Genomic DNA, 27,970 nt, shown 5'->3' with positions numbered 1-27,970 from the left:
GAAGAAATTAGTGTTGCATTACAGTAATCTATGCTATTTAAAAGCTTAATCTATTTTATAATCAAGTTGGTTTGTTCCCAACAAATGAGACATGTCTCAATCAATCATCCTAACATATAAATAATGTTCAGGAAGATTTTTATATGTGAGGATTGATAATTGAATATCATTGAAAAAGTAAGGTCAGAGTAATTTTGAACATAGTTTAATGGTAAAAAATGAGTTCCCTATAAATATGTTTGCATATAAGATTATTTATCATTATTTGCGAATGATATAATATCTTCTTTGAGAGGAAATAATCTCATTAGCAATAATGGTTCTAATGGCTTTATATGGTATAGTTAATGCCCTCCAAAGAGGCCTCAATGTCCCATTCATGGTTTAAAATTTCGGTTTCGGTACCGGTTTCGGACCTTGGAATTTCAAATTTTCGGTCGACATTTGGTACCACAAACAAAATGGTATTTTACTCAATATTAAAATTACCGAAATTTCGGTAAAATATTAAAATAATATTAATAAAGGTTTTTTTGGTTTAAATTTCAGGCAAAATCGAAATTTCGGCCGAAATAAATTACCATTTCGGTGTCGGTCTCCACCGAAATAATAACAGATTTCTATCATAGCAAAGAGTTAGAAAAACTAAAAATGTACTGATTTACCAAATTAGTCCAATCTTGCAAGTAAAAATGAAGATTTTTCAGAGGTAAAACTTTTGTAAAAAGTAGTTCCAGAGGAGCTCCTCCCCTTCACAAACTCACTTGACACCATCAAACCATGGATCATAAATTAATTAACCATATATTTCCATGTAAATGTCTTCCAGACAGGCTCCATGTTACAATAAGAAAGTCACCGCAAATTTTCGCACCACAATGGGAAATAACAGCAATAAATTGAGTTCTACAACATTCGCCGATGACTTCGGCAAGCAATTGTCAATTGGCAATCGAGGCTAAAATGCTCGAGCAACTTTCAAAAGGCGATCCAGACTAAATTGCTTGGAGCCATTTTTATGACGAAGTTAAAATAGCTACCTTAGAATTCAACCAGTCAATTATGTCTTTTGCAATGGCTTCCCGCTCTGGTTCAAAGAGGAGATCATGTAAGAATCCTTCGTACAATTTGATGGATTTGTCTGTGGATGATGCTTCTTTGTACAACTTTTGAGTAGCTTCAGGGTCAGTTACAGTATCAGAAGTGCCATGAAGAACTAGAAATGGAATGCTTATTTTACTGAGGTTTTGTTGCAAGTAGGACGAAACACGTAAAATCTCAGAGCCCGTCCTGATTCTAATTGAACCGGTGTAGACGAGAGGATCCGAATACTTGGCCACAAGTGCATCCGGGTCACGAGAAACAGGCAATCCTTGCTTATTTGCTGCACTGAATTGGTATTTTGGTAATAAAAAGGAGAAGATTGGTGCGAGTACCTGCCGATCAAAGTGAATAACAGAACAAAACAATAAGAGTCAAGGTCGTCTAACAAAAAAATGCTAAGAATATGTCATTTCTAACAGCATTTATAAAACTTTCCATGCATTGAATGACTGAAAGTACATTTGAACTAAAAAATAGAAACCTAAAAACAAATGACAGATATAATGTTGAAAGTTTCCTTCTTAATGCTAGTGATGAGATTTTTCCTTCATTGTTGACACTTGATCAACAGAAGTTGTCTTTTCTGCTATTCTTATCACAGCCACCAAATCATATGTTGAGATTTTGGAGAAAAAAGAAAAGAAAATCCATGGAAGGGTATGGTTGTTGCATGGACATAGTGGCCATTTTGGAGAAATATTTATATATTTGCCATGTGTAACACATGACATTCTGTATATTGATATAAATTTGAAATAATGTTCTATAAGGGATTAGTGTCCTTACCCCAAAGATTGGATGAGATGGCTGAACTCGAATTGCAGGCGATGTCAATACCATGCCTTGTATAAGGGCTTTGATTTTCTGGTCCAGTACTGCCTTCAAATATACATGAAAAAAGAGAAAACTTCGAATAAATGCTTGGGTTGCAAGAAGGATGCTGATTTTAGTTGCAGACTAGCATAAAATACGTCCAGGAGGTTACCTTCAAAATAATAGCTCCACCGGTGGAGTGTCCAAAGAAAAAACATGGAAACCCAGGATTTTCTTCTAACACCTTCTCAAGAAATGCTTTCTGTTAATAAGATAACAAAAAGTAAGGAGAGAGGATTTGGTTGATGACTGTGGATTCTCGACATTTACATACTTTATGTGAAAGAACATACCGTATCACTGACAGCATCATCAAGAGAAGGAACATAGGCATGCAGCCCATCACTTCCGCCATGTCCTGAGAGAAAAAACTATCTTACAAAATAAGGTAAAGAACAAAATCAAAAGAAAACATGCATAATCTAGATCTTAAAACTGAAAAGATGGGATGCTACTAATCATTTGAAACTTTAACATGACACATTTAATTTATGTAATTCAACTACATAAAAATAAAAAATAAAATCAGCCAGATGGAAACATAAACTATTGCTGCAAATCAAGCTATATATTTTTGTCCTATACAAGAAGTAATTAGAAAATTCTATCAGGTACTTGAACCAGAACTAGAAAATTCAGATCATAGTACGCCTTTTAATCCTGAAAAACCTAGGATAAACTGAAATAACCTTTTTTTGGTTGGTAAAATAATGGTAATAAGTAGAGTTGGGAAAAAAAAATTACTCTTGAGGATTAACTGAAGCAATGCATATCGTGAGCAGGACAACTAACAGAAGTTATTTATTGGATACACGATCCCTATAACTTCATTTACCGTCTTTAATCTCAGCTGCTAGAAATAGCATATAAATTCAATTTTGCAAAGAAATTTGGTTATCTGTGCAAGCTTTTTTGTTTTTTGTTTCGTTACACACTACATAGAGAGAATATCCTTTCCACGTGGAAGGGTGAAAACCATCAATTTACACCATTTCATGGCTCAAACTTTCTCTTCAATCTTGGATTACATGCCATGGTTTTGTTTCTGCTTCCCCAGCATATCTCAACAGTATTCACCAAAATAACAAAGAATACCATCAATTTGCACCATTACATGATTCAACTTCTCTTCAATCTTGGATTACACGCCATAATTACATACCAGACATGGAGGACACCAAGGAAATGAGACATGAAGAAAAAAAACAATAATAACAAAATTTTCACTGAGAAACAATTAATCATATGTAAAAAGTTCTGATTAACATATTCAGGCAAGCCAACCAAGGGACAACTCACAGCCCATCATAAGAGGCCAGGCTGTGGTGCTTTAAAGTTGCTGAGAACTTACCAATCCAATCCATTCCGTACACTTTATACCCATTAGCATTTAATTGCTTTGCAAAATGATCATATCTCCCACTGTAGCACATAAAACAAATATTTTAGGCTATACTTCACGTTTTACGAACTCAACCTGAATGATATAATAAATTATATATCTACCTGTGCTCATTAAGGCCATGTAAAAGAACCACAAGTCCCCTGCACAATATAGGCAAAACAAATTGTAAGTAACCATAACTTTCCAATGAGAAATATGACAAAATTGATGAACAAGTAGAGGGGAAGATGATGAGGATCCAATTCCAATCTCCTTTGCTCCGGGCTGGGTTGCTGAAAGGAGCTATGCTTGTTCAGGTTTTATACCATAGTATAGATAAATATAGATAAATACACATATAAATATAGGATTTGCTAGGTAATTTTGTGGAAAGCGATTTTGCGGCTGACTTTTGCAGGAGAGAACAGCCAACTCAGATGAATTAAATGAATAAGACAAAATCTTCCAAAAAGCGAGCCTGTATGGCTGTTCTCTCATGCAAAAGTCAGCCGCAAAAAGGCTTTCTGTGAAATTTCCAAGAAAATCCCTATATATACAGAAGAAATTAGTTCATCAACCAAATACAGTTGCATTGGCATGAGGAAGGAGACCCGCCAAATAATAACAAATACAACTCAACAAAGAAGCCTAATCTGAACAAGAGCTCCCAAGCCTAACTCTTAAGACTAGAATTATGAAGTGCGCTCTTAGTTGCACATGTGGGAGCAGGTACAAGTTCTGATGCAGGAGTGATTAAATTTTTTTCAAAAAACCAGGTCTGAAGGAGTATTTTAACTTGTAAGTTCAAAAAGCCAGGTCTGCCTTGGAAACATCCGTGTGTATACATATTAAGGAATTTAAAATTAACATCTATGTTTATTAGGAACAATAAACTTATATAAGTAAAATTCATAAAATGACAAAAAAACTGGTTATACTGATATTTTAGCAGGAAAAGGAGGTTGACGACACGAACGTGTGAATCCAGCATGGATAATATACTCCGACCAACTGAATACAGAGGGGAATGTTACAAACAGTTCATGAAATCTTCTTAGGTTTGCTGTAATTTCACCACATTCAACAGAATGATGATAATATCGTATTAATTAAAAGGTGCTTACTTATGGCACTGCGACCCCATTATGTTACAAATGCACAGCACGGGTACATCAAGGGTATTATCTATACCAGAAAAATAAAAAGTACCAGAAAATTCATCCCCATGTGTAACATAGGCTGCTGCCGTATGCTCATATCCGCTAAGGCATAGGGTTTAATCCCAGAAAGGTGCTAGTTTGAAAGTTCATCTGTTGTCAAAATTTATTTGAGCAAATGCATGTCAGAAAGAAATTAATTCTAGTTCATCTGTTGTCACAATTTATTTGAGCAAATGCATGCCAGAAAGTAATTAGTTCTGTATACGTGAGCAATTATCAATGTCAATAAAGATGCATCAACTAATGGAACAGAAATGAGAAGTGGCATGCTTCTAGAGTATAACTGAATGGAATAATGTTGACAGTTCACAGTCCCACACATCGACACTCGATAAGAAGATGAGAATTCTGATTGCTTTTGACAGCCTTGTTGAACTGAAGGATAGAGGTGAAATTTACTCTCCAGTGTTCACAAGACCAAAAGACCTGGTGCTTCTCAATGACATCAATTTTATCACCTGTTTATATGACTTCAGATATAAATTTCTCAAAAGTGAAAACTATCATTTTCAATAGGTGTACTTAGTGCATTCCTTAGTCTTCTAAAACACACAGTCAAAGGAAATCATGATTCATGAACAATTTTTATTTTTTTTTGAGTTGTAATTCATTCATAAACAATGTGAAGATTGCAAACTGAAAGATGTTGTTATGGATGGATTTGCCAGGATTTTTTTTTATTTTTTTTTGGAGGGGGGGGGGGTAGGTAAGCTGGGATCGAACCTGCGACAGACCAACCCAGATTTTCCTAGAAATTTGATACGTGTTAAGAGTGTATTTTGGTCCATCTAGAAGAACTAATGAGGGAATTTGGCTTCAACATAATGTTATAGTTTCTTATCTCATACACAGCAAGTTCAATTCTTATTGATGAATACATTTGGGTTATTTCTGATTACCAGATCCATTGTCTCATGATCTCTCCAGATTAGCAGATTTTTTTTTTGAATGCCTCTCCAGATTAGTAGGTGAGGCATTGCTATTAAACATGATCTAGGATTTATGTTATTTTTTTGCCTGATTAACATGATTTTTGTTTCCGAAGACAGTAACTAAACTCTGTCAATTTGTTAAGTGTGAAGGAAAAGAACAAGCAGGTTATGGTTCACATGAAAAGGTGTTGTTATCGTTAGAGAACCGATAGGAACAATGAACTAACTTGGAAGCACCTATGACCATTCTGAATATGCACCACAGAAAAAAATGAGATCTCTATCTAACTCTTCAAATCAACTTCTAGAAAATCTATTAGATGTCTCAAAATCTATTAGATGTCTCAAAATCTATTAGATGTTTCTTCTTTTCTTTTTCTTTTTTTGAAACGGTATTAGATGTCTCTTCTCGAAGGCGCTAATCACCTCAAAGAGCATCAATGCTGTGATATTTAAATTCAAACAATCTCCTGCGATAATGCTTTGCCATAATCTAAAAGGCTATGATTGGTGGACACGGACACGAGTGTCTCCTGTCGACACGGACACGGAGTGTCGGACACGGCGTGTCGGACACGGCAAATCCCCAAACTTTAGAAATGGGGACACGGCTAAAATAGGAAGTACATGTAATCATGATTAGTGGATATGGATTCGTGTGTCTAGTTTCGACATGGATACGAGTTGTCTAAATGAGGTAAACACAATATTCAATAAAAAAGCAGAATGTCACACTCAAAAACATGTCCACACACCCACATTAAGTCTAACAATTCCAGGAATACAAGTAAAAGTGTCCAAAGGAGTGTCGACACGTGTGGACACGCGTGTCGTGTCGGACACGGCAGGACACGTGAGTCGGCAATAAATTAGAAGTGTCGGCCAAATCATAGCTAAAAGGCAATTCAATTCTTCTCTCTCATCATCCAAATGAAGAGCCTCGGTATAGACAGCTAGGTACAACTCCAGCTCCTAAAAGCTCACCCAGTCATCGATCAACCAGCACTTCACGATATAGTCGATTCTCAATCTAGTGAGTCCACTCTCTCGTAGTAGCTTCCAAGCCACTGCATTAGTAACATACATTACATAACCTGTTAAGAATGGCACATGCCATCCACATATGGGAGGGCGACGAACTTCACATAAGACAAGACCACAGACCACGAACTTCCCCTAAGATGAGTCCGAACTTCTCCTAAGATGAGTTCACTGACCACCATTCGAGTAATGAGTTCTAGAAGTAGAGAAGTCCAACCAGCCTCAATCTCCCAAAGTCAGCTTACGCACATCACTATACACCGATCAGCTATTCCAGTTTGCATGTTCTTCTTAACCCTCTTTTCTTCATCTCATATGAACTTCCCAATGTGTGGTGGGATTCCATGATTACAATACCTGAAACAGGTCGATTCAGTGTTAAGTTAGACGGAAGTGGTAAGGTGCAAGTCTTCGTGGTTGTGAACCCGCTGTATCAGGCCTCGGTACAGCCTCTACATGATCGGGTCATGGAGGTCCTGTCTAGTTTTCAGACTCATGGCAGGAATTGGGGGCGTGTTCAAAGATAACAACGGTGTCATCCTTCTTGTGTTCTCAGGTTCGATTGGTTTAACAGATTCCACGGAGGCCGAGGTTCGGGCTATCCACCTTGGCATGCGCATATTTAGGGAACAAATGAAAGGTAAAATAGACGTGGAAAGCGACTGGTCTAATGTTATTTCTTGGGTTCAAGGTAGGAGTGTAGGTCCTTGGAGATTAGCTAGGTTTTTGGATAAAATTTCAACAATGTATGAAGATGGATTTATTTCTTTTGTCTATATTCCTAGAAGTGCCAACGATCTTGCAGATCGATTGGCCAAATCAGGGGCCTTGCGGGATTCCTTGTATGTTGGGCTCTTTGCCCGTTGACGTGCACTTGTAATTTCCTGTCTCTAATAATTTAGTTATCTTTTGCTCAAAAAAAAAAAAAAAGAGACTTCAGAATCATGGAACTTTCGATCAGATGGCTTCTCTTGAAAGATTCAGAGGGAAGGCTGATCTCTTCTCCTTTGAACTTAAAGCTGCGATTGAAACTCTGCCCGCACGAGCCTGTGCTAATTAGGTAGGGGAGGGGATGCTGGGATTCTGCGGACTTCGGCTCACCATGCTTTTTGTTTAGGTTTACCATTGTATTACTCACGCGCCGGGGGGGGGGGAGGGGGGGTTGTGTTCATTCAAATAGATTTCGAAGGCCTTTTTCCTTTAAGGTTTTCAACTGCCAAAGGGGATATATCAGATCTTATTGCATTCCCCTGTGACAATCCTTCTATACCTTGGGGATTGATATATAAGGGGAAAACCCCAATTATAGAAGCATTCAGTAGTATATACCTTGTCTGGTTGTCTGGGATACATTCTATCATATGGATTTATGTTTAAGCATCCATGACCAAAAGATAATGATGGATGCTCTTTGCAGCTACCAAGACATTGGCTTATTGTACTCCTATTGCTGTATGTTGTCATTGTGTGGAAATTTATGCCAAATGGATGAGAAAAAAAAAAAGATGCCTCCCCACACTGACCATCACGATGTAGTCCCCATGAAACGACTATCTGGATGTCCATGCAGCATCCTTCTCATCATATGGCCCCAAACAACTATCTTATGCTCATGTCAGCAAATAAAGGGTGCAAGGTCTTTTGCTCCTGCCATCCATGTACTTTCTTGTTATAAAGGGTGCAAGGTCTCCCCATGATATAGCCTCAACTCAATAAAAGTATGACTTAATATTATAGAACAATGCTCACAAGTTTTTTTTTTTTTTTTTAAACAACAATGCTCACAAATATTTAAAATATTTAATGATATAGACTCACCTCAACAAAAGTATGATTTAATGTTACAGAACAATGCTCACAAATATTTTAAAAAAAAATCTTCATTTTAAGCAGACCATAATGATGTGTTATAGGGAATATACTCCAAGAATCTACTCTGAGATCCAACTTCTCATCAGGGACTTGGTGCTCGAATCCATTTTTCTCATTCTAGACCAAATATCCCTTGTGATATTCATTTTGTTAGGTCAACCATGGATAGTCATAGACACTGATCTCCATTAGGGTATATCCTGATATGTAATTGCATGGATCCACTAGGTGTAATCTTATTTCATCTTCCATTATGCAAAACTTTCTTTTAGGACACAAGTTTTTGATTAATGGCGATCATAATGACTTCAGCAAGATTAATGACAGCGATAAATTCTCGTTAGAAGTACTGCTATCATGGCCAGTTAATTTGAAAGCAAAAGAAGATTAAACGAAAGGAAATGAATTTTGATAATCTTTTCCCTTCAAGGGCATGATTTATTCATCCTATATAGGTAACAATTGCTCAAATAACATCAAGCTCCTAAAGCTACAGAGGATTTCATTTCAGCAGACAAATAGCCCATTAGAAGTTTGTGAATGCAAATCTATTGATATCTAACAGCTTTATAGTTCATCCTCCATCAGAATAAATCGCAATGGCACATGATGTGGCTAGGAAGCGGTTCCAGCTCTTTTTAGACAGAGTTCTGAAAGAGATTGTAGAAACACTAAGATACGGCACTGTAATCTTCAAATAGACTTCAAGAAGAATAAAAATCTAGATTAATTCCAGAAATTAGAAACCATTGCTAGTCAATAGACAAGAGATTGGATACAGGGACGAGCACGCACCCAATCGACATATTCTCTCCCCCAGTGGTCAATAATATCATCGACACTACCTTAATTTTAATGCCATAAGACCACCCTCTGGTCCCTTGTCAGTGGGTGCAGGGCATTGGTTACCTAGAGTCGTGTACCTATTGCAAGGTGTATCAATAATATATTATAATATTACAGGAATGAATGAAAAGCATCTTTGCAATGAATATACAATGACTGGCATGTAGTCTCTCTCAGATGGGTTCAGAACATTGATTTCCTAAAGCTGTGTGCCGATTGGAAGGTGTGCCAGTATATTGTTGTTCTATTAAGAGAATTAACAGAAGATTATTCTCTGCAGTATACTGCACTATTATAAGAATGCACAAGAAGGGCATCCCTGTACTATATTGTTATACTGTGAGAATTCAAGGAAGGGAGATTCTACAATATAGTGTACCATTACGAAAATTCACAGAGACGTGTCTGCAGTATATTGTGCTATTAAGAGAGTAACAGAAGGTTATCTCTTCATTACATGAACTGTCAGGAGAATCAACTAAAGGGTATCTTTGCAATCATATGCTGTAAATCCAAGATAATGACAACGCAGGTAAATTAAGAGATGGTGGGTTGGTCATGGTAATTCCTTCGGGGACAAACCCACTATAGAACACAACGATGGCGACTGGAAAGGCGTGATACATTTGAAAATTGGCAATGATATCATAAAAAACAAAAAAAAAAGTATAAGCTATGTACAGGAAAAAAGACATGTCAATGCAGAAACAGAGATTTAGAGAATATGCTTCCTACGACCCACAAGAATGAAAACATTACCCATCGAACATCTGTTTCATTTACATTGAGAAAAGCAACGGCGATTCCTTCTAGACAAAATATGCTAGCGTTCTTCCATTTTAATTAAGAACTAAGAAGCCATTATCATATTAATACAAACCCAAATAAGTTAATTTACAAATACGATGAAAACAAGAAGAACCAAGACAATCAACATCATTTTGCGAATTCTTAATACAACCAAAAATCGTAAAAATGAACAGAATATTTCATAATTCACTAAGAAGAGAACCTGATTAAGGAAGGGGAAAACACCTAATTTTCCCACCAAATTAAATCAATTAGTCAAAAACCGCTTACCTGACCTTAACAGAGACAGGAGTCCACGACTGCGTGAAGAGCGTATCCCCTCTAGTAGTCACAAACAACGAAATCTCTCTAACTGAATTCCCATCCTCATCCTCTTTCACCCTCTTAATCGCCAATTCTCTCCTCGTCACCACATCCTGATCGCCCAATACCATCGCATTACTCCTCTTCGAAACCCTAACGGCCGGAACCCTCAACACCGGCCCCACCTTCCGGTGACTAATTTCAATCTTTTCATCCTTAGATTTCTCCATCACAGGTGAAGAAACACGTCTTTTACGTAGACGAAAAGGCAAAATCAAAAGCATGAGAATTCCATTGAGAATCATCACAAGACTCTTCAGAGCTCTCCGTGAGAGAAGAACGTTTACACGTCCAGTTGCACCGGATGTTAGGATTAACGAAGGAGATACATCTGAAATCTTAGCCGTTGATTCCATCCTCGTTGAGATTTTTGACGGTTGAGATTGACGGATCTGGAGCGTGCTAAATGATGATTTCTGTTTCTTCTTCTCATGAAATCGCTTCTGTAGAGCGATTGAAACTTGATTTCCGTTCGTTGCCAGAATCGGTTTAAAGCAGAGCATAAAAATGTTGAGAAATAGACGATAATTAAAAGAAAATTTGATTTTCCGGATTTTGAGGTCTCTGTAATGGAAAAATGGAGTGGAATTGTTTTGAATCGTGTGAAAATTTTGATATTTCTGGACGGATTTAGAGTTTTCTTGAGAGAATTGGACGGAGAAATTCTCTGTAATTCGAGAAAAAGAAATTCTAAAGATTTCTTAGAATCGGATGAAAATTCCGATATTTCTGAAGGATCTAGAGTTTTCTTGAGAGGATTTGACGGAGAAATTCTCTGTAATTCGAGAAAAAGACAATAACAAAAAGAAATTTTAATTTTTCTGAATTTAGAGGTCTCTGCAATGGAAAAACTGGTGTGGAATTGCCTAGAATCGAGTGAAAAATCTGATATTTCTGAAAAAATCTGGAGTTTTGTTGAGAGAGTTTTGACGGAGAAATTAATTCTCTGTAATTTCAATGGAGGAAAGAGAAGGAGATCTGGCAAAAACCCTAAAGAAGAAAAAAGTGAAGAAGAAAGTGGCTAGGGTTTCGGAGGAAGGGGGCTGAATTTGAAGATAGAGGGTGTTCTTTTTTTTTGCGGAGGGAATTCCAATTTGGTTCGAAAACTTTATAGATGAGACGATGATATCACGAAAAGGGCGATGTCACGACTCACGAGAAGGATCGATCTTCTTTTTCTGCCATTTAATTGACGGTTAGGAATTTGCCAGGTGGCAGACACGTTGGACAAGAGAACACGTGGCAGTTATGTGGCGACCAGGCGTCTGGGATTTTTGGCTTTGGAAAAGGTCGTGGGGGACTTGTTTTCTTCAAATTTTCGGGGTCTTTTATTGGAGGACACGTAAGCATTTTGGAGAGATCAGGTTCATAGGATTTTGACACGTGGAAAGGAGATGACGTAGCTTCTTCAGAGGCAGACAGTACTCACGTGTTTTATGCGCTGGGGTGAGTGATTGACGATGATTGATGTTGTTGTGTCCAAAACTCAAATCCAAATCCAAAAGGGAAATGTTATCAGCACTACTCTATTTTGATGAGGGCACTCTCACTTTATTAAAAGTAAGGTATGGCCCACATCATAGGATGATCTAAACCGTCCGTTAGATGGGCCACAGCCTAAATAGGCTGTGCCCCAAAAATCATTTCCACAGGTTGATCCTAAACCTCCATTCTGAATGTTAGAGGGTTAATCATAACCCTCTATAGATCGGAGGGTTAGGATCAACCTACGGAAATAATTTTTAGGTCACAACCTATTTAGGCTGTGGCCCATCTAATGGATGGTTTGGATCATCCTATGGTGGGCTCATACCGTACTTTTAATAAAGTGAGTAGTGCCCACATCAAAATACAGTAGTGCTGATAACATTTCCCATCCAAAAACATGAGGTATCCAAACATGGCCTTGGCGTATTTCATTCTTTGCGTAGCAGAGCAACCAGGGTTGGTTGTTGTTGGTGGCTAAGCCCGCAACTATACCCAGAAGAAGCAAGTCACCTCTACTGCTAACACTGCTGCTCCATGGTCATACTGTTGTCATTTGCCTTTTGAGTTGAAAGAAAGGTTTTAAATTTCGGTTTCGGTCCTAATTTCGGCCATGGCCAAAACTGAAATTTCAGTCGAAATCCGGTAATAGAAAAAGAAGAAGTAATATTCGATTATATCCGAAATTCAATAAACCCGAAATTTTGGCCCAAATTTCAATGAGATTTCGGTTTCAACCATGGTTTTAAATTTCGGTTTTGGCTAAAATTTTGGTTTAGCCGAAATCCCAAAATTTCTGGCGAAATGGTATCGGCGCATGAAATCCCTGATTTTTGGGATGAAATTTCGATCGAAATTACCAAAATTCATTCGAAATTTTTTGACGGAATAAAATTTTATTATTTTAATATAAATTTCGACGAAATTCCCAAAATTTCATATGAAATTTAGTAATTTTTCGGGAATTTCGGTCAAAATTTAAAACCATGGTTTCAACTAAGATACGAAATTTTGGATTTCGGCCGAAATTTAAAATCATCGTTGGAAGGCAGGGATCTACCTCGCTCTGATAACATGGAAGGATATATATCTAATACAATAAGATGAGATGAAAAGAGAAGAGTTTTTTCGATTTTTTTGAAAATTACGTGAGAATCGCACCTCACATTTTTTGACTTTTTTGAACAAATGCACCCATTCAACTCTAATTTCAATCCTACCCCCCCCCCTCCCTCCTTTATGCTTTTAACAAAGGCACCCATTGAATCATATAATTGCAATCCTACCCTTCTTTTATGCTTTTAACAAAGGCACCCATTAGAGCCGTATAATTTCGATCTTACCCCCCTCCTTTATGGTTTTTTAATTAAAAAACTATAGGGTGATCTTAACCATCCGATTTAAGATAAGAGGAATTATGGAAACATCTATAGATTGGAGGGCTAGGATCAGCCTATGGAAATGATTTTTGGGGCACAACCTATGTATGTTGTGTTCCATCACATGGACGGTTTGGATCAACCTATGACGTGGTCCGTACCGTTCTTTGTCGGCCCGTGCATCGCACGGGTTTTTTACTAGTATATATATATAGCAGAAGTGAAATTAGAGAATTTTTTGAATTTCTTCCTAAATTCTGTGAATTAAACAAGTCAAGGTGGTTGTGTTTTTACCGTTTACGTCTCTTCCCATATATCCATCCATGCATTTCGTGGGGGTAGTTTTGCCCTTTCAGTAGCCTTACCCTTAAGGAGAAAAAGACTGAATTAATGTAATGTAACACGTCAAGTTGGTTCCAGAGATATTTTTGATTTTTTTAGTCAACGTGTCAAATCGTTCCAGAGATATTTTTCCTTCTTTGTCTCTATTGAGTATTGACAAAAGAAAAGAAAGTGGCATTCATTTGTTCCAGAGATATTTTACCTTCTAGCAACACAAGAAAAAAAAACAGAGGCCTTCATTTCTCCTCTCGCTCACGAGGGCACGAATAGGGAAGTGGATTTGATCCAAATTTCTAATTGGTTTGATGATGCATTCTGTGAGAAGATCAGCATGGTAGCATTGGGTGAGACTATTTTACCATACTTTGGGTGCAGTTCCATAAATGTTCATACTTGTGGGCATGTTTTAGCTAAACTGAAATAATTCTCCTGAGTAATGAGTGCTCTTGCATCTCATTGTCAGCCCCTTATCCTACAAATTTGGAGAATATGAATGCTTCAACTATGTCACATGCAGAAAGCTTTTGGAAAAGTTTGGGAAAGAAAAATTACATTCCTCCACAGTATTACACATGAAAAAGGTAACTTGAACCACTGAGTTCAAGATTTAATTTAAATTTTTTGTTTTTTGAACAATTTTTTTTAAAAAAAATTATTGCCATTTGTACACTTTCATTTATTTGAGATTTTCATTATTGTTTTCCCTTTGCACCCTGTTTAGATTGTAGAAATTTTCTGCAAAAGTTTCAAAAATAATAGCTTCTCCAAAGTAGCCTGATTTTCCATTGTTTTATTAGACATGAAAAAACAACTTATACCATATATAGTTTATGCAAACAAGTGAACACATGCCATTATCTAATGCATTAGGAAACACAACTAAGCTTCGGCCCAATTCGGAATGCAAGAAAAACATTTCTAAAGAATTTTTCAAGACTTTTTTAAAAATGTTTTTCTTAAAATTTCTTAAATTTTTTACTTTTCACAATTTAGAGGGAAATGATATGTTTATGGTTAATTTAAAGGGATATTATCATTAATTGAAGGCCCCTCTAAATAAAAATTGAATAGGGTTGGTGTAAGTCTTCTTTTTTCATGTGTAAGAAAGGTAGGAACTTTTACAAATATTTTCATTTCCAAACTTTACGAGAAAATTCCTGCAATCCAAACAATCCAAGCAGGGCCTTGATGAGTTTGTGGATTTAAATTTGTTATGTTGGACCATCGTCCCGTTAATTATGGTTTGCGAGCATTTTCTAACCATGTTTCTTGGTAGATTCATTTCTTTTTTCATTTCATGAATATTCTTTGAGTAATGTATTCAAAAGCCTATAATTTTTCCATGAAATGATTACTTCCTTCATTTCATTTGTAAATAATTAATATCTATATTTTGAGAGTCCTGTGCCTTTTTCATTGTCTATTGTTTATATTATGACTCAATTTATAAATTCATAGTGTTATGGGAATATGGCGGAAATCCAGGCTATATTTGCCCATATAGTTTTATTCCATTGAACCACGTTACTTTTTATTAGTTTTGATTTTTTTAGTTGATAATGGTTTCTTGGATTTTAATTTATCCTGCAAGACAGAATTAAGTAATAAAAAATCTATAGGGTGATCTTAACCATCCGATTTAAGAGGAACAACATATTATGGAAATCTCTAAAGATTGGAGGGCTAGGATCAGCCTATGGAAATGATTGGACGGTTTGGATCAACCTCCATGTGTATATTTACACATCCTCAACAATTAAATGTCAAATCACTTGATTGGTTGTTAAAGCCTATTGCTACGCCCCCTCCTCCCCTCGTCACACCACTGGATATGTGGCGACTTCTTTCCCTTTTGTGACAACCGAGGGCCCGAGGCCATGTGGCCATGGCCATAACAAAAGCAGGGTTTATTTGGATTTCAAGAAAAATATTTCTAAAGAAAACTTTTTTCTTTCTTTCAATGATTTAGAGGGAAATGATGTGATTATGGTTAATTTATTGGGATATTATCATAATTGCACGAAGTCGTGTATTTGAAGAGTGAAGAGGATGGTGTGGTAGGTCTACTGAATGCATAGAAATGGATAAACATGCTTACTTCAAAGTCAACAAAACAAAACAAAATTGGGTTTTGCCAACATTACATGAAACAGCATTTCCAACCTTAAGAAAAAGGCTAATATTGGCACTACCATGTTATAATAATTGCACGAACTCAGATTGTCTTTTCATTTTTAATTGACTTCGAGCTTTTTGGGAACTATACTAACCTTTGTCAGCTTTAAATAAGGATATTGATATTGGTAATACCATGTTTTAATAATTGCACAAACTCAGCTTGTATTTTCTTTTAAAATACTTTTCTTTTAAAATATATATATATACTAGTAAAAAACCCCGTGCGATGCACGGGCCGACAAAGAACTGTACGGACCACGTCATAGGTTGATCCAAACCGTCCATGTCATGGAACACAACATAAATAGGTTGTGCCCCAAAAATCATTTCCATAGGCCGATCCTAGCCCTCCAATTTATAGATGTTTCCATAATTCCTCTTATCTTAAATCCGATGGTCAAGATCACCGTATAGTTTTTTAATTAAAAAACTATAAAGGAGGGGGTAAGATCGAAATTATATGGCTTTAATGGGTGCCTTTGTTAAAAGCATCAGGGTAGGATTGAAATTTTCTCAGTGAAAAGATGATGGCAACTGTTGCTAGAAAATTTAAAAAAAAAGTAATCATTACAAATAAAAGATCCTTGTGCAAGATGCGCATGGCAAATGATGGCAAATGTGATGGCAAATGTTGGTAGAAAAAAAAAAGGTAATCATTACAAAAAAAAAAAGAAAAGTAAATAAGCTAGAGTTATAAAGTTTTCAATGAAAAATTAGGTTACAAAGTTTTTTAATTACCAAAAAATTACGAACAACATGTAGTAATATATGACAATTACAGGAAAAAAGTCAAACATCTCTGACATAACTATACACAGAAATACACTGTATATCTTTCTCTTTAAAAGGAAGTATACACAGAAGTTGCATGTATATGGGGTAAATTGAGGGGACGTATGCATTTCTATACACAGAAATACAGTGTATATCTTTCTCTTTAACAGGAGGTATACACAGAAGCTGCATGTATATGGGGTAAGATTGAAATTATATAGTTGAATGGGTGCATTTGTTCAAAAAAGTCAAAAACTGTGGCGTGTAAATCTCACAGAATTTTGGAAATATTCAAAAAATTCTCTAATTTCTCTTCTGCTATAATATATATATATATATATATATATATATATATATATATATATATATATATATATATATATATATATCTTCAAAGTGCTATTTAGGAAACTGTAACTACTTTTGACAAGATGAGTTTGTGCCATTATAAAAACATGGTAGTGCCAATCCAGTAGACTTATTTAAACAGCTGTCAAAGGTTATTAGTATTACAGTTGGCAAAAACTCCCAGAATCCAATTAAAAAAAGAAAAGACAAGACGAGTTCGTACAATTATTAAAACATGGAAGTGCCAATATCAGTGGCCTTAAATAATTAAAGACAAGATGAGTTAGTTCAAGCAATTATCAAAACATGGTTGTCCAGCCCAATATCTATCAGTTTTTTTAATTCAGTAGGAGGGACAAAGCTGCATGTTATTTTCTTTGAAATAGCATTTTAAGGATTGAGAGAGAGAGAGAGAGAGAGAGAGAGAGAGAGTAATGTCTAGTCTGAGCGTATCTCCCGTGCCTACTTCGCCTCGCCAAGATGCCACCGATCTTTACAATGCTTTCAAAGGTATATGGGTCTTTCATTTTTTTTCTTTCCTAGACCTCTCTCTTTCTTTCTGTCCCTTGTTCATGTCTGAATTTGTATTTTTATCTGTCATTAATTTTTCTGTTCCTAGAAAGGACTATGATAAATTCGCACTGCCTGTAGAATAATTCGCACCCCTTTACCGTGAATTGACGTCAAAAAACATTAAGACTGCGTCTGCCACATGCCCTCCTTTAAGGGTGCGAATTATCCTACATGGGGATGTGAATTTACCCTTCTAGAAATTCATACAAAATCTTTGCCTATTTTTGTTTGGGGTTGGTTGGGCGTATTAAAGTCTTGGAACATATTTAAAATACTATCTTTGTATTTTTAATTTTGTAAGATCTCACATTGGAAAGGGAGAGAAAGTTCATGGGCTATATACGTGAACTCTCCTCCCTGTGTAGAGGTGTTTGCAACATCCCCAAGGGGCGGGCCCTGCAGGGTGGGTCAGGCATGTCAGTGCTTACTCATAAGTCGTAACTGGAGAATATTTACACAATCTTTAAGATGTGTGTGTTCTCACATGATTTTTTTCATCGAGAATCATGAGTCATAACAATTGTAGAAAGACATGAAAAATATTTTCAGTGTAATTGTCACTACATGATTTTGTCCAAGGAAGCAGGATTCTTCCTTGGGAGCCTTCGATTCCCGCTTTTGATTCCCGCTCTGGCAATCTTGAGCAGGATTCTTCCCTGGGAACCTTCGATTCCCGCTTTGGCAACCTTGATTTTTTCATTGTGAATCAGATGAATCATAACAATTGTAGAATGACATGAAAAATATAGAAATCTGTTCTATTGGGCTGTCCCACCTCGGGCTTCCCTTTCCAATCTAATATGATTCACCATTTCAAAAAAAAAAAAAGACATGAAAAATATTTTACTTTGCAGTTTCTTTTATGCCCTGTTTCGATCTCAAGAAAAACACTTCTAAAGGAAAAATGTTTTATTAGGATTTTTTTTGTTTCCATGATTTAGTGGGACGGATATTATTTATGTCCATCTAAGTAAAATTTGAATAGGGTTTCTTCCAATTATCTTTTTCGTGATTAAAAAATTAGGAAATTTTAGAAATACTTTTCCTTTCAAAACATTCCCAGTAAACTCTTGCCATCCAAACAGTAACAATGGGTATGATTAAATAACACCAACACTAATAGCTTAAGCTTTTGGAGTAGTAGGTTGTTTCACACAATGACATGCCATTTTGGGGCCTTGTAGCTTTGGCAGTTTCTGCAAAAAACCAATTCTCCAATTGTAACTAGAATGCCTGGCCTGAGGCATTTTGCTGTGATACTGAATGAGGAACAGGTTCATTTACAGTTTCCCATTCTTCTTCTTTTGTGTGTGGGTGGGGGGTGGTTTTGTGTGTGGGTGTGGGTGGGGGGTGTCCATTTTCTAAATGCAATCTTGATTTCTCAAAGTGCTGCTTCTCCATTATTAGAATCAGATCCTAGAATGAAAATTTGCAGGAGTCTCTTGTCAGCAAAAGATGCCAACGTAGAAATTTGTTAGGCTTTGTTTCTTCCTATGTAAAATGGCCTATTTTACACCCATTTTTTCAATTTAAAAATGGGAATAAAATGTGTTTTCCGCCCATTTTACGTCTCCCTTGAGCTGTAAGAACTAAGAACTACATCATGATTCCCTGAAAATCCTAAACCAGAAGGTCAAATTTCTTCCCATATATGCGGACAGAGTTACAGAAAATCAATAGTGGAGTGCTCCCTTGACCTTTAAGAACTAAGAACTACTGAACTATATCATGATTCCCTTAAAATTCCTAAACTAGAAGGTCATGTTTCTTCAGATAATAGGGGTGTAGGAGTTACCTAAGCTTTGGTTATGTTAAAAAACCATTTCAACTCCACAGAACATAAAAAAACAAAAACAAAACAAAACTTCTGGGAACTCCGTTTGTTTTCTTGACAAATTTTTGGTTAGTGTATAAGTAGGGTCCATTTTATTTTATTTTTTTATCGAGGATATTGGCAATTTATAAAACTGCTCCATTCTTTCTATGCAATGGTTAAGGATAAGAATACATGCAGTTAAGAGAAATACCACCTCTCGAAGGTACAGCCAAATCCATCATTTCATAAAATGTGGAGAAAACATGGAGCATGGAGTCGTTCTTCTGTATGTCTCAATAGTGGGAGGGCGATGATATTGTCACCCCCCCTAAATTACGCATTCGCTCCCCTTTTGGCTTGATTTGACGTCAAAAAGCATTAATAAGGGGGGCGAATGCGTACGCAGGGGGGGTGACAATATCATCGCCCTAGTGGGATCATATATGTATTCATGTTATTCTATGATATGCAACCTCTTTATTTGCCAATTCTATTTCTAAACTTTCAACATGTTTGTTTCCTGAAAGTTATGATTGTTTTGTTAATTGGGCTTTGGAGAAGTTAAGGAGGTCTCTGGGCTTTTGAAAGATAACGATCCGCCCCGGGGTCGTTATCTTTCCGGGTTCAAAAAAAAAAGAAAAAAGAAAAAAAAGAAGGGCTTTGGAGAAGTTAAGGAGGTCTCTGGGCTTTTGAAAGATAACGGGGGCGGATCATTATCTTTCCGGGTTAAAAAAAAAAGAAAAAAAAGAAGAGGTCTCTCGACTTTTTCAGAAAAAAACTCCTCTGTGTGCCCTTTGGTTGCCCCAAAAATCAGCTTCTATCGTTGCAACTCCAGGATTGCACTGTCTCATTTTCTGAAGAACTTGATATTTTTTATAACTTTCTGCTGCCAAAAGTTTGAGAGAAATTGTATTCCACCCACAAGTTTTGGTAAAAGAGATGGGTGGTAATTACTAGAAGTTTTGAGTGGCAATATGAGTTCCCAAAATATATGTTTTCCACAAATGTTTGTACCAACTGCATTATGATGGTTTCTGTTCAGGATTTGGCTGCGACACTGCAGAGGTTGTCAGAATTCTTGCTCATCGTGATGTAACACAACATGCTCTCATCCAACAAGAATACAAATCCATGTGTTCTTATGAGCTCACCAAACATCTCGATTCAGAGCGTAGTGGAAACCTTAAGGTATGAATATATCCTTTTATCACACGCACAATGGGCAGCTAAAGAAAATTGTAAAATCCAAATTTCTAAACTAAAAATGGTTGATATTTAACTTTTCATACATTTAATTTATCTGTTCTCTGTCTTAGAAAGCAGTTCTGCTCTGGATGCATGACCCGGCAGGACGTGATGCAACCATAGTGAGGCAGGCATTACATGGGGGTGCTATTGATCTGAAAGCTGCTACTGAAGTTATATGTTCGCGGACCCCATCCCAGATACAAGTATTTAAACAAGCATATTATTCAAAATTTGGTGATCACCTCGAGCATGATATCAATTATCAAGCTTCCAGCGATCACCAAAAGGTACTCTCTCTCTCTCTCTCTAAGTTATCTTTTTGTTAACATACACTAACCTTAAAATTTTCCGATTTTAGGAAGCGCCTCCTACTTACCTTTTGTCTGAAAATATCTGCACCAGGCACATACATGTTTTCCTTAATACTGGTTAACTGTAGGTTAATTGTCCTTTCCTTCACTAAAGGGAAACTATGCCAGTTATACTTGGATTTTCGATGAAGTCTTGTGTTGGTTCTTCAAAGGAGTTGATGTAACAAAATGGATGCATTAATGACCATTATATACATGATGATGATGAATTATCAAGGACATAGGACACACACAAGATTAATATTGGGTTTTCTGAGGAAGCGAGGGTAGAAATAAAAGCAGCTCTTATAGAGCTAGCAAGTGAGCAAACAAATCAAACTTCTCCAATACTTTCCTTTCAAATGTAGATGGTGTAGTCATGCTTTATCTAAGTTCACCACTGCCATAATCCTTGTTTTTTTATTGGAGTTTAAATACATGTGTCATATTTTGTCATTTAACTGTATACAAAATATGTTTATAAATTTCTGAGGTCATTCTGATGAATTTATTCTTGTCATGCAGTTGCTTCTCGAGTATGTAAGCACTATAAGTTATGAAGGCCCAGAGATTGATCCAATGATGGTAGAAAAGGATGCCATGGATCTTTTTAAAGCTGGGGAGAAAAAAATTGGGAACAGATGAGAAGACCTTCATTCACATCTTCAGCCAACGAAGCAGGCCACATTTAGCTGCTGTTTCTATTTCTTCTTATCATCATATGTATGGGAACTCACTAAAAAAGGTAATTTTTCAATTTAGGGTTTGAAACTTTAACAAGGAAACAAAAGGAGAAAGGGTTGTTGTTGGACCTATTTAGCTTTGATATCATGTAAGTTCTCAAAATTTCTTTACGAGATTTAAGAGACACATTACATTTTTTCAAATACTAAGAAGGCATAATAATTATAGTTCTACCCTTAAGGGACAAACGAGGAATGATCAACACTTAAAGGCAAATATGGAAATAACAACTAAATAATACAAAACAAGAAATCATCAAACATCACAATGCCTATTAGCGTAAAAATTAACTGCATAAACAGTTAACAAAGATGGGTTGCCCTGTCTCTGTCTTAATGGCCCACATGTCTATTTTTTTCTTCCTTAGTTTCACATTCTACTTTTTTTGTTGTTGATCCCTTGGGAGGAAAATGGTGTCTGTCTTTTGTTATATTTTTATGGGAGTATTTCTTAAACAAATTTGATGTTTTACAGGCAGTAAAGAGTGAAACATCTGGACATTTTGAGTATGCACTTCCCACAATCATAAGGTGTGCTGAGAATCCTGCTAACTACTTCGCTAAGGTATTGTTATACATTTTTCAGTTGAACTTGTTAACTTACCAACTTCTCCAGTAGCTTAAGCTGTTAGAGAAAGGCGTTATTTATCTTTTATACTTTAACACTGCACGTGTGGCCCACTTGGCAAACACGTGGCACATGTGGTCCCACTTTGGGCCGACCATCGCATGTGGATTTTTGCTATCTGGGAGGTTTGAAGTGGGACCACATGTGCCACGTGTTTGCCAAGTGGGCCACACGTGCGGGGGAGTGTTAAAGTATAAAAGATAAATAACGCCTTTCTCTAACAGCTTAAGCTATTGGAGAAGTTGGTAAGTTAACAAGTTCAACTGAAAAATGTATAACAATACCTTAGCAAAGTAGTTAGCAGGATTCTCAGCACACCTTATGATTGTGAGAAGTGCATACTCAAAATGTCCACATATTTCACTCTTTACTGCCTGTAAAACATCATATTTGTTTAAGAAATACTCCCATGAAAATATAACAAAAGACAGACACCATTTTCATTTTCTTTGAAAAGATAGATTTCTCTTGAATTTTTGTATGCAAAATTGACTTTTACCTCTGATTTCTGGTCACAATGTGAATTCTCTACCCCTTAAAAAACAACCTGCAACAATAATTATGGATGTTGAGCTCCCCCCACGATCTCAATGGTGGTTAGAGAACTGTTATATATTATTTTAACAATGATAAGTAGCTAAAATGGATTTGAGCTAGTGATAACAAGCTACCATGATGATCATGTTGTAAAAAATTCCTTTCAGAAGTTATAGGTTGAACCATGGAAGAACTGTTATTTATTATTTTTAGAAATGTAAATGCAACCACTTTTTTTAATGGCATATGTAAATGGGACCATTAGCAAATGGGTATTTTATATGTATTAAAAATCAATCATATTTTTTGGTTATTATGAAGCAATTGTGCATGAAACCCATCTACTCATTACTTAACATTATAATTTCTTTTCCATGTTGCACATATAAAATGGATCATGAGCTAGTAAAAAGCATCCACAATGGCAGTAGCAATGATGAGCTTTGAATATAAGGTCACTATTTTTGCAACTTAATATAGCATGTGGTTAACTCAGTTTTGAAAGGTTTTGATTTACAACTCTTTCATTTAGGGATGAAAACACCAGTATGTTGTCTCAAAGCTAAAATGTCCGTACATGGAGAAAGCTTGTGGAGGTACATTATCACTTTGTTTATGAAAAGGTAACAAGGTGTTTGAATTGCCATACAGTCCAACTAGTGACCAAGTATTTTATGTCTTCACCAAATCCCCAAGTCCAAGAGAAGTTTGAAATTTTCAGAACTTTTTGAGTAAAAGATGCTAGATTGAGCTAAGAACGGAAAGTTTTGAAAAGCATTGCTTACATTAGTTTGACTCCAAGTTGGGTCGTTGGTTGGTCAATGGATTTTCTTATGGGATAAGTTGTTAATTGTGTCATTAGTTCTAATCTGAGTTGATTTATGGAAGCTTCTAGATATATCTTTATAGTTATTACATTTTGGTTGAGAAAGAAATCTAGCTAGTGAGGTTTTGGTGAAATAAGGATATTTAACTTAGGGCAGTGATAAATCGACCCCCATATCTCTCTCTCTCTCTCTGTCTCTCTATCCCTCTCTCTGTCTCTAAGCACTGTCCTATATGGGGTCGATTTATCACTCCCCTTAACTTATTATCAAGTTGTAGCTGGTTAACTTTGCTTCTCTTTTTACACTTCCCATGGGTTTAACTAGTGGCACTAAGACTTAAACATTTGAATTCTAAACCAAAGTCCTCCAGTTTTCTGAAAGTGGTTTACTTAATTTGTTGATTACCATAATAGCTTAACTGCGAGTGTTGAACACATCTTTTTACAACCCATTATTTCGAATCCATACAATGGTTAACAATTGGGAAATGATATCGGGACAATCATGATTTGATATTGGCACTAACTCATCTTTTTTTACTTAAAGAGCTGTCCAAGGTTATTACAGTTTCCAAAAAGCTCTCATAAGCCAATTCAAAGAGAATAGACAAGTTGGGTTTGTGCAAATATTAAAACATGGTTGTGCTGATATAATTTCCCTATCAATTTTCCCATATAAGCAGAAACTCTTGAATGCTCATGTTAATCCCATTGCACCACAACTCTCCATCTTGTTAAGCATCTCAGGTGTTATACAAGGCAATGAAAGGCTTGGGAACTGATGACTCAACACTCATAAGGATAGTGGTGTCAAGGACTGAGATTGATATGCAGTGTATAAAGACAGAATACCAGAAGAAATATGGAAAGGCATTGGGAGATGCAATACACTCAGAAACATCCGGCCATTACCGAACCTTTCTTCTCTCCCTTGTGGGTCCCAAACATTAGGTAGATATGGATCTTCGTTAGTCCTGTAATCTTGTGTGTTAATCTTCTTTCAATCTTCTTCTCTTTTTTTTTTGATTCATGTTACAGTGATATGGATCTTCATCAGTCATGTAATCATGTTATTTTTTTTACATGCTATTTGTATGTAAGTTTTAAAATATGTATAATTTGAAATTTAGAATTTGCAAGCCATATTACGAGAGTAATACATTGTATGGTTCATGTTATAACAGTATTTTTTGGCCATCCTTGGCCAGTCTCCTCTCCATTGACATATCTATTTTGGTTAAGCAATTATCTTCCACTTGTAGACCAACACCATTTGGCCATTTTTTAAACTACGTTTTGGCCAGCAACACCTCAAGGAGTAGATTTTTTAGCTGTTTTTTTTTTTTTTTTGAATTAATCTGGCAGTCATCGACCTTTACTGCTGTCGCCAGTGTTCTTATTGTCGATGCTTAAAAATGTCGAAAAAATGTGCTATTTTTTTTTTTTTTTTGGGTTCAAACTCGCCCATAAAACCATCCAAACAGACCACAAAAAACCCATCTTTCCAAATTTTCGACAGTTTTTGTTGGAGATTTTCAAAAGTATTTTATTTTTTAAAATAGAAAAATGAGTTTATTCAAATAGACACTACTCTTTTGTGAAATGGTATTTCTATTCAAAAAATATTTTTATAGCGAAAAGACATTTTGATTATTCAAAAGAGTTTTGAAGGAAGCGACGCTTCATGTCATTTTTATCTTTTGTAAAAGAAGACTTAGGATCTCATTTTTCAACAAGATTCCTCTTTTTTGTCTAAAAGGGCATACTGGTGGCTTTGAGCTTGAGATGCAGCCCTTGTTGTTAGCACATTGTTCTTAGCACAGGAATTGTACCGTTGGGCCTTATATCCTAGTAGCTACCAGCATTAGTGGGGAAATTAAGAGAGCCTCTGCTTGTCCTACCCACCTCGCATTTTTCTAACACTCTTTCTATTTTCTCTTTGTGTCACTATTTGATCATTCATCGTACCAATATGTCCCAACAGTTTTCTCATCAATTTGACTGGCATTTTGTTGCCAGCAAAATCCTCCTAACTGGCCCATACATTTCAGCATATTCACATAGGATCCATCCCATAATACCACCAAATCCTGCCAGAACATGGCTGGTTTTCAGAATAAAATTTACCCAAAACTCCTCGTTTTGTGTTGGGAAAAATACGTTGGGGGATAATGAATCTCGATGGAGAGGTAGACGAAAACGATGCTTCAAAGCGCTTTACGATGCCGCTTTCCTTAAGAGGATATTCGCTCCCTGCCACTAGATTGATCTGCAATGGGGATCCGTGAGTTTGTCTCCAAGATACAATGAAGCGCAATAGGCAAGACCTTTTGATGTTTGTTGATGCTTTGCAAGAGCGGAAACAAACCCAAAACACTTTCGGATTTTGCAAGTGTTTGAGACTTTGAGATACTAGTTATTGTTTTCGCAAAAAACAAATAACTAGAGATAAAACAATTTAAAGGGAATAAAAAGAGTACTTAGAAAAACTCTAAGAGGGAGAAGAAGGCTTTTGGAAATCACTAGAATGTGATTCCCACAATGAAATCTCGGATTACAGCACAAATGGTGTGTTTCTGGTATATTAATAGACCTTTTGGTGTCTTTTCAAGTAGAAATACACCATTGCATAGCACCTTATCAACATGGGACCCTTAGATTCCGCCAAATTACGATTTTACGGTTTAGATCAGCTCTAGAGTGACTGTTGGGTTTGGTAAAACCTCATTCATCCCTCAATTACCATTAGATCGCGATCGATCGCCAATCTTTGATCGTTGGTATGCGACGGGTCACGGTCAAACGATCCAGATTGTCCCCATTCGAACACCGACCATTACTACATGGTCCTACGCTTCAGATCGTATCCGATCAAGCACTAACCACTTTTCTCATTTCCCAATGTGAGACTAAACTTTTTGTGTCCCACAAGCCTCTTTCTTCTCGCTTTCAAAACTCCCATTTTCCCAAAACAAAATCCTTTTATTTTAAAATCATTTTCAAAAATACTTTTTATTTTAAAAATCACCAACAGTTGAAGATTTTTCCAATGTCGCGTGGTCTGTCTCTGTTGTAACCGAAATAGAACTGAGAACTGTTTCTTCGTGATGTTTAAGATATTAGTGGCGAATCACCAAACCTCTTAAGTCCGTGATCCTCGGGTGCACTACTGTTAATACTTAATAATGCTCTTCTTTCTCTAGACACCACTGTTCTTTTGGCTCTGAAAACATCTCTTACTCAGTAGTATTTCATTAGTATTTTTTTAGTGAGCCAGGGAGGGAGCTTCTAGGGTGTCTTTGGAAATCTTAGATGGGTCTTGGTTTGGTTTTTTAGTTCAATTTTTTCGGTTATTTTTTTTTGTTCTGCTCGATCGTCGGGTTGCTTTCCAGCTTTCATTCTTTATTAACGTAATTCTTTGTCATTCAAAAAAGAAAACATCATGAGGCTTTTGCGGTCCAAGCAAGCCTTGCTTTTGTAGGGATTTACTAGCGTTCATCGACAAAAATTGTATTTTCCATCCATGGGCATGGTGGTCATTTTTCCTAGCTTGCACATGTATGAGCCACACATGTTTGCTACAACTTTTCCCACTACCTACCTATTTCAAATTCAAATCCTTACTTGGAACTCCAAACCCACCACTTCTCTAAGCATTAAAAACTCCACTTTCCCACACCCACTACCACTTACCTAAGCCATTCACTCTGTATTTTCCTTTGACTAAGCCTATTCTCTTTTACTTCACTTTTGTAGATATTCGCCACTACCTAGACTCCATTAAAGCTTCATTGAAGCTCTCTTGTGTGCAAGCTTGGGTTTGAAGCAAAGTGTCAACTTTCCCATATTTTCTCCAGAGTTTTGAAGCTTTCTTATTGAATCTTTATTCCCTCTTATTGTTCTTGTGTTTTGTATCTTTTGTTCTTCTCTCATATATTGAAGCACATCTCTTTTGGGCATTATTATTCTTCTAGTTTGGTTGTTGTTCTTGGGCTAGTGTAAACTTTGGTTGCACTGATATTCCGGTGTTGTGAAATCCGTCTTTCTCTACATATATTGCCTCTCGTGATTTGGAAATTAGAGAAACAGGGCGAGGCGGGTTGTGATTCCTGGACACAGTTCTTCGTTTTCATTTCTTGCTGAAGGGGAGAAGGTGAAAAATCCAGTCTTTGGAAGGTTGAAGAAGCAGCTTAAATAACAATTTTAGCAAGGGATTTGTTACGGACTTTGGCAGAAAGCCTCGGCTGGCTGTTTTGTGAGAGAGCAGCCAAAAAGAGAGAGAAAAACAGAACAATCTA

The 27,970-nt window shown here is 36.4% G+C and overlaps 1 protein-coding gene and 1 pseudogene across 2 annotated transcripts; one reads left to right on the top strand and one right to left on the bottom strand.

Annotated features, from left to right (window-relative positions):
• Nucleotides 1-783: 783 nt before the first annotated feature.
• LOC143863222 (uncharacterized) lies at nucleotides 784-11,560 on the bottom strand. Its single transcript, XM_077373888.1, has 7 exons — nucleotides 10,353-11,560; nucleotides 3,484-3,522; nucleotides 3,329-3,399; nucleotides 2,271-2,335; nucleotides 2,090-2,179; nucleotides 1,891-1,983; nucleotides 784-1,436 (listed from the first exon to the last, which is right to left on the bottom strand). The coding sequence occupies exons 1-7, from the start codon at nucleotides 10,946-10,948 to the stop codon at nucleotides 1,017-1,019; spliced, it is 1,374 nt and encodes a 457-aa protein (XP_077230003.1). The 5' UTR covers nucleotides 10,949-11,560; the 3' UTR covers nucleotides 784-1,016.
• A 5,749-nt stretch (nucleotides 11,561-17,309) lies between these two features.
• Nucleotides 17,310-24,883, top strand: LOC143863975 (annexin D5-like; annotated as a pseudogene). Its single transcript, XR_013241049.1, has 6 exons — nucleotides 17,310-17,461; nucleotides 20,383-20,528; nucleotides 20,657-20,875; nucleotides 21,464-21,683; nucleotides 22,157-22,246; nucleotides 24,420-24,883. The product of XR_013241049.1 is annotated as an annexin D5-like (transcript).
• Nucleotides 24,884-27,970: the final 3,087 nt, after the last annotated feature.

Source organism: Tasmannia lanceolata, unplaced genomic scaffold, assembly GCF_043159265.1.
Source record: "Tasmannia lanceolata isolate RefF3 unplaced genomic scaffold, GAP_Taslan_0.1 ptg000044l, whole genome shotgun sequence".
Lineage (NCBI taxonomy): Eukaryota > Viridiplantae > Streptophyta > Magnoliopsida > Canellales > Winteraceae > Tasmannia > Tasmannia lanceolata.
The sequence above is the reverse complement of the archived record's forward strand: the minus strand, read 5'-3'. Positions and strand labels throughout refer to the sequence as shown.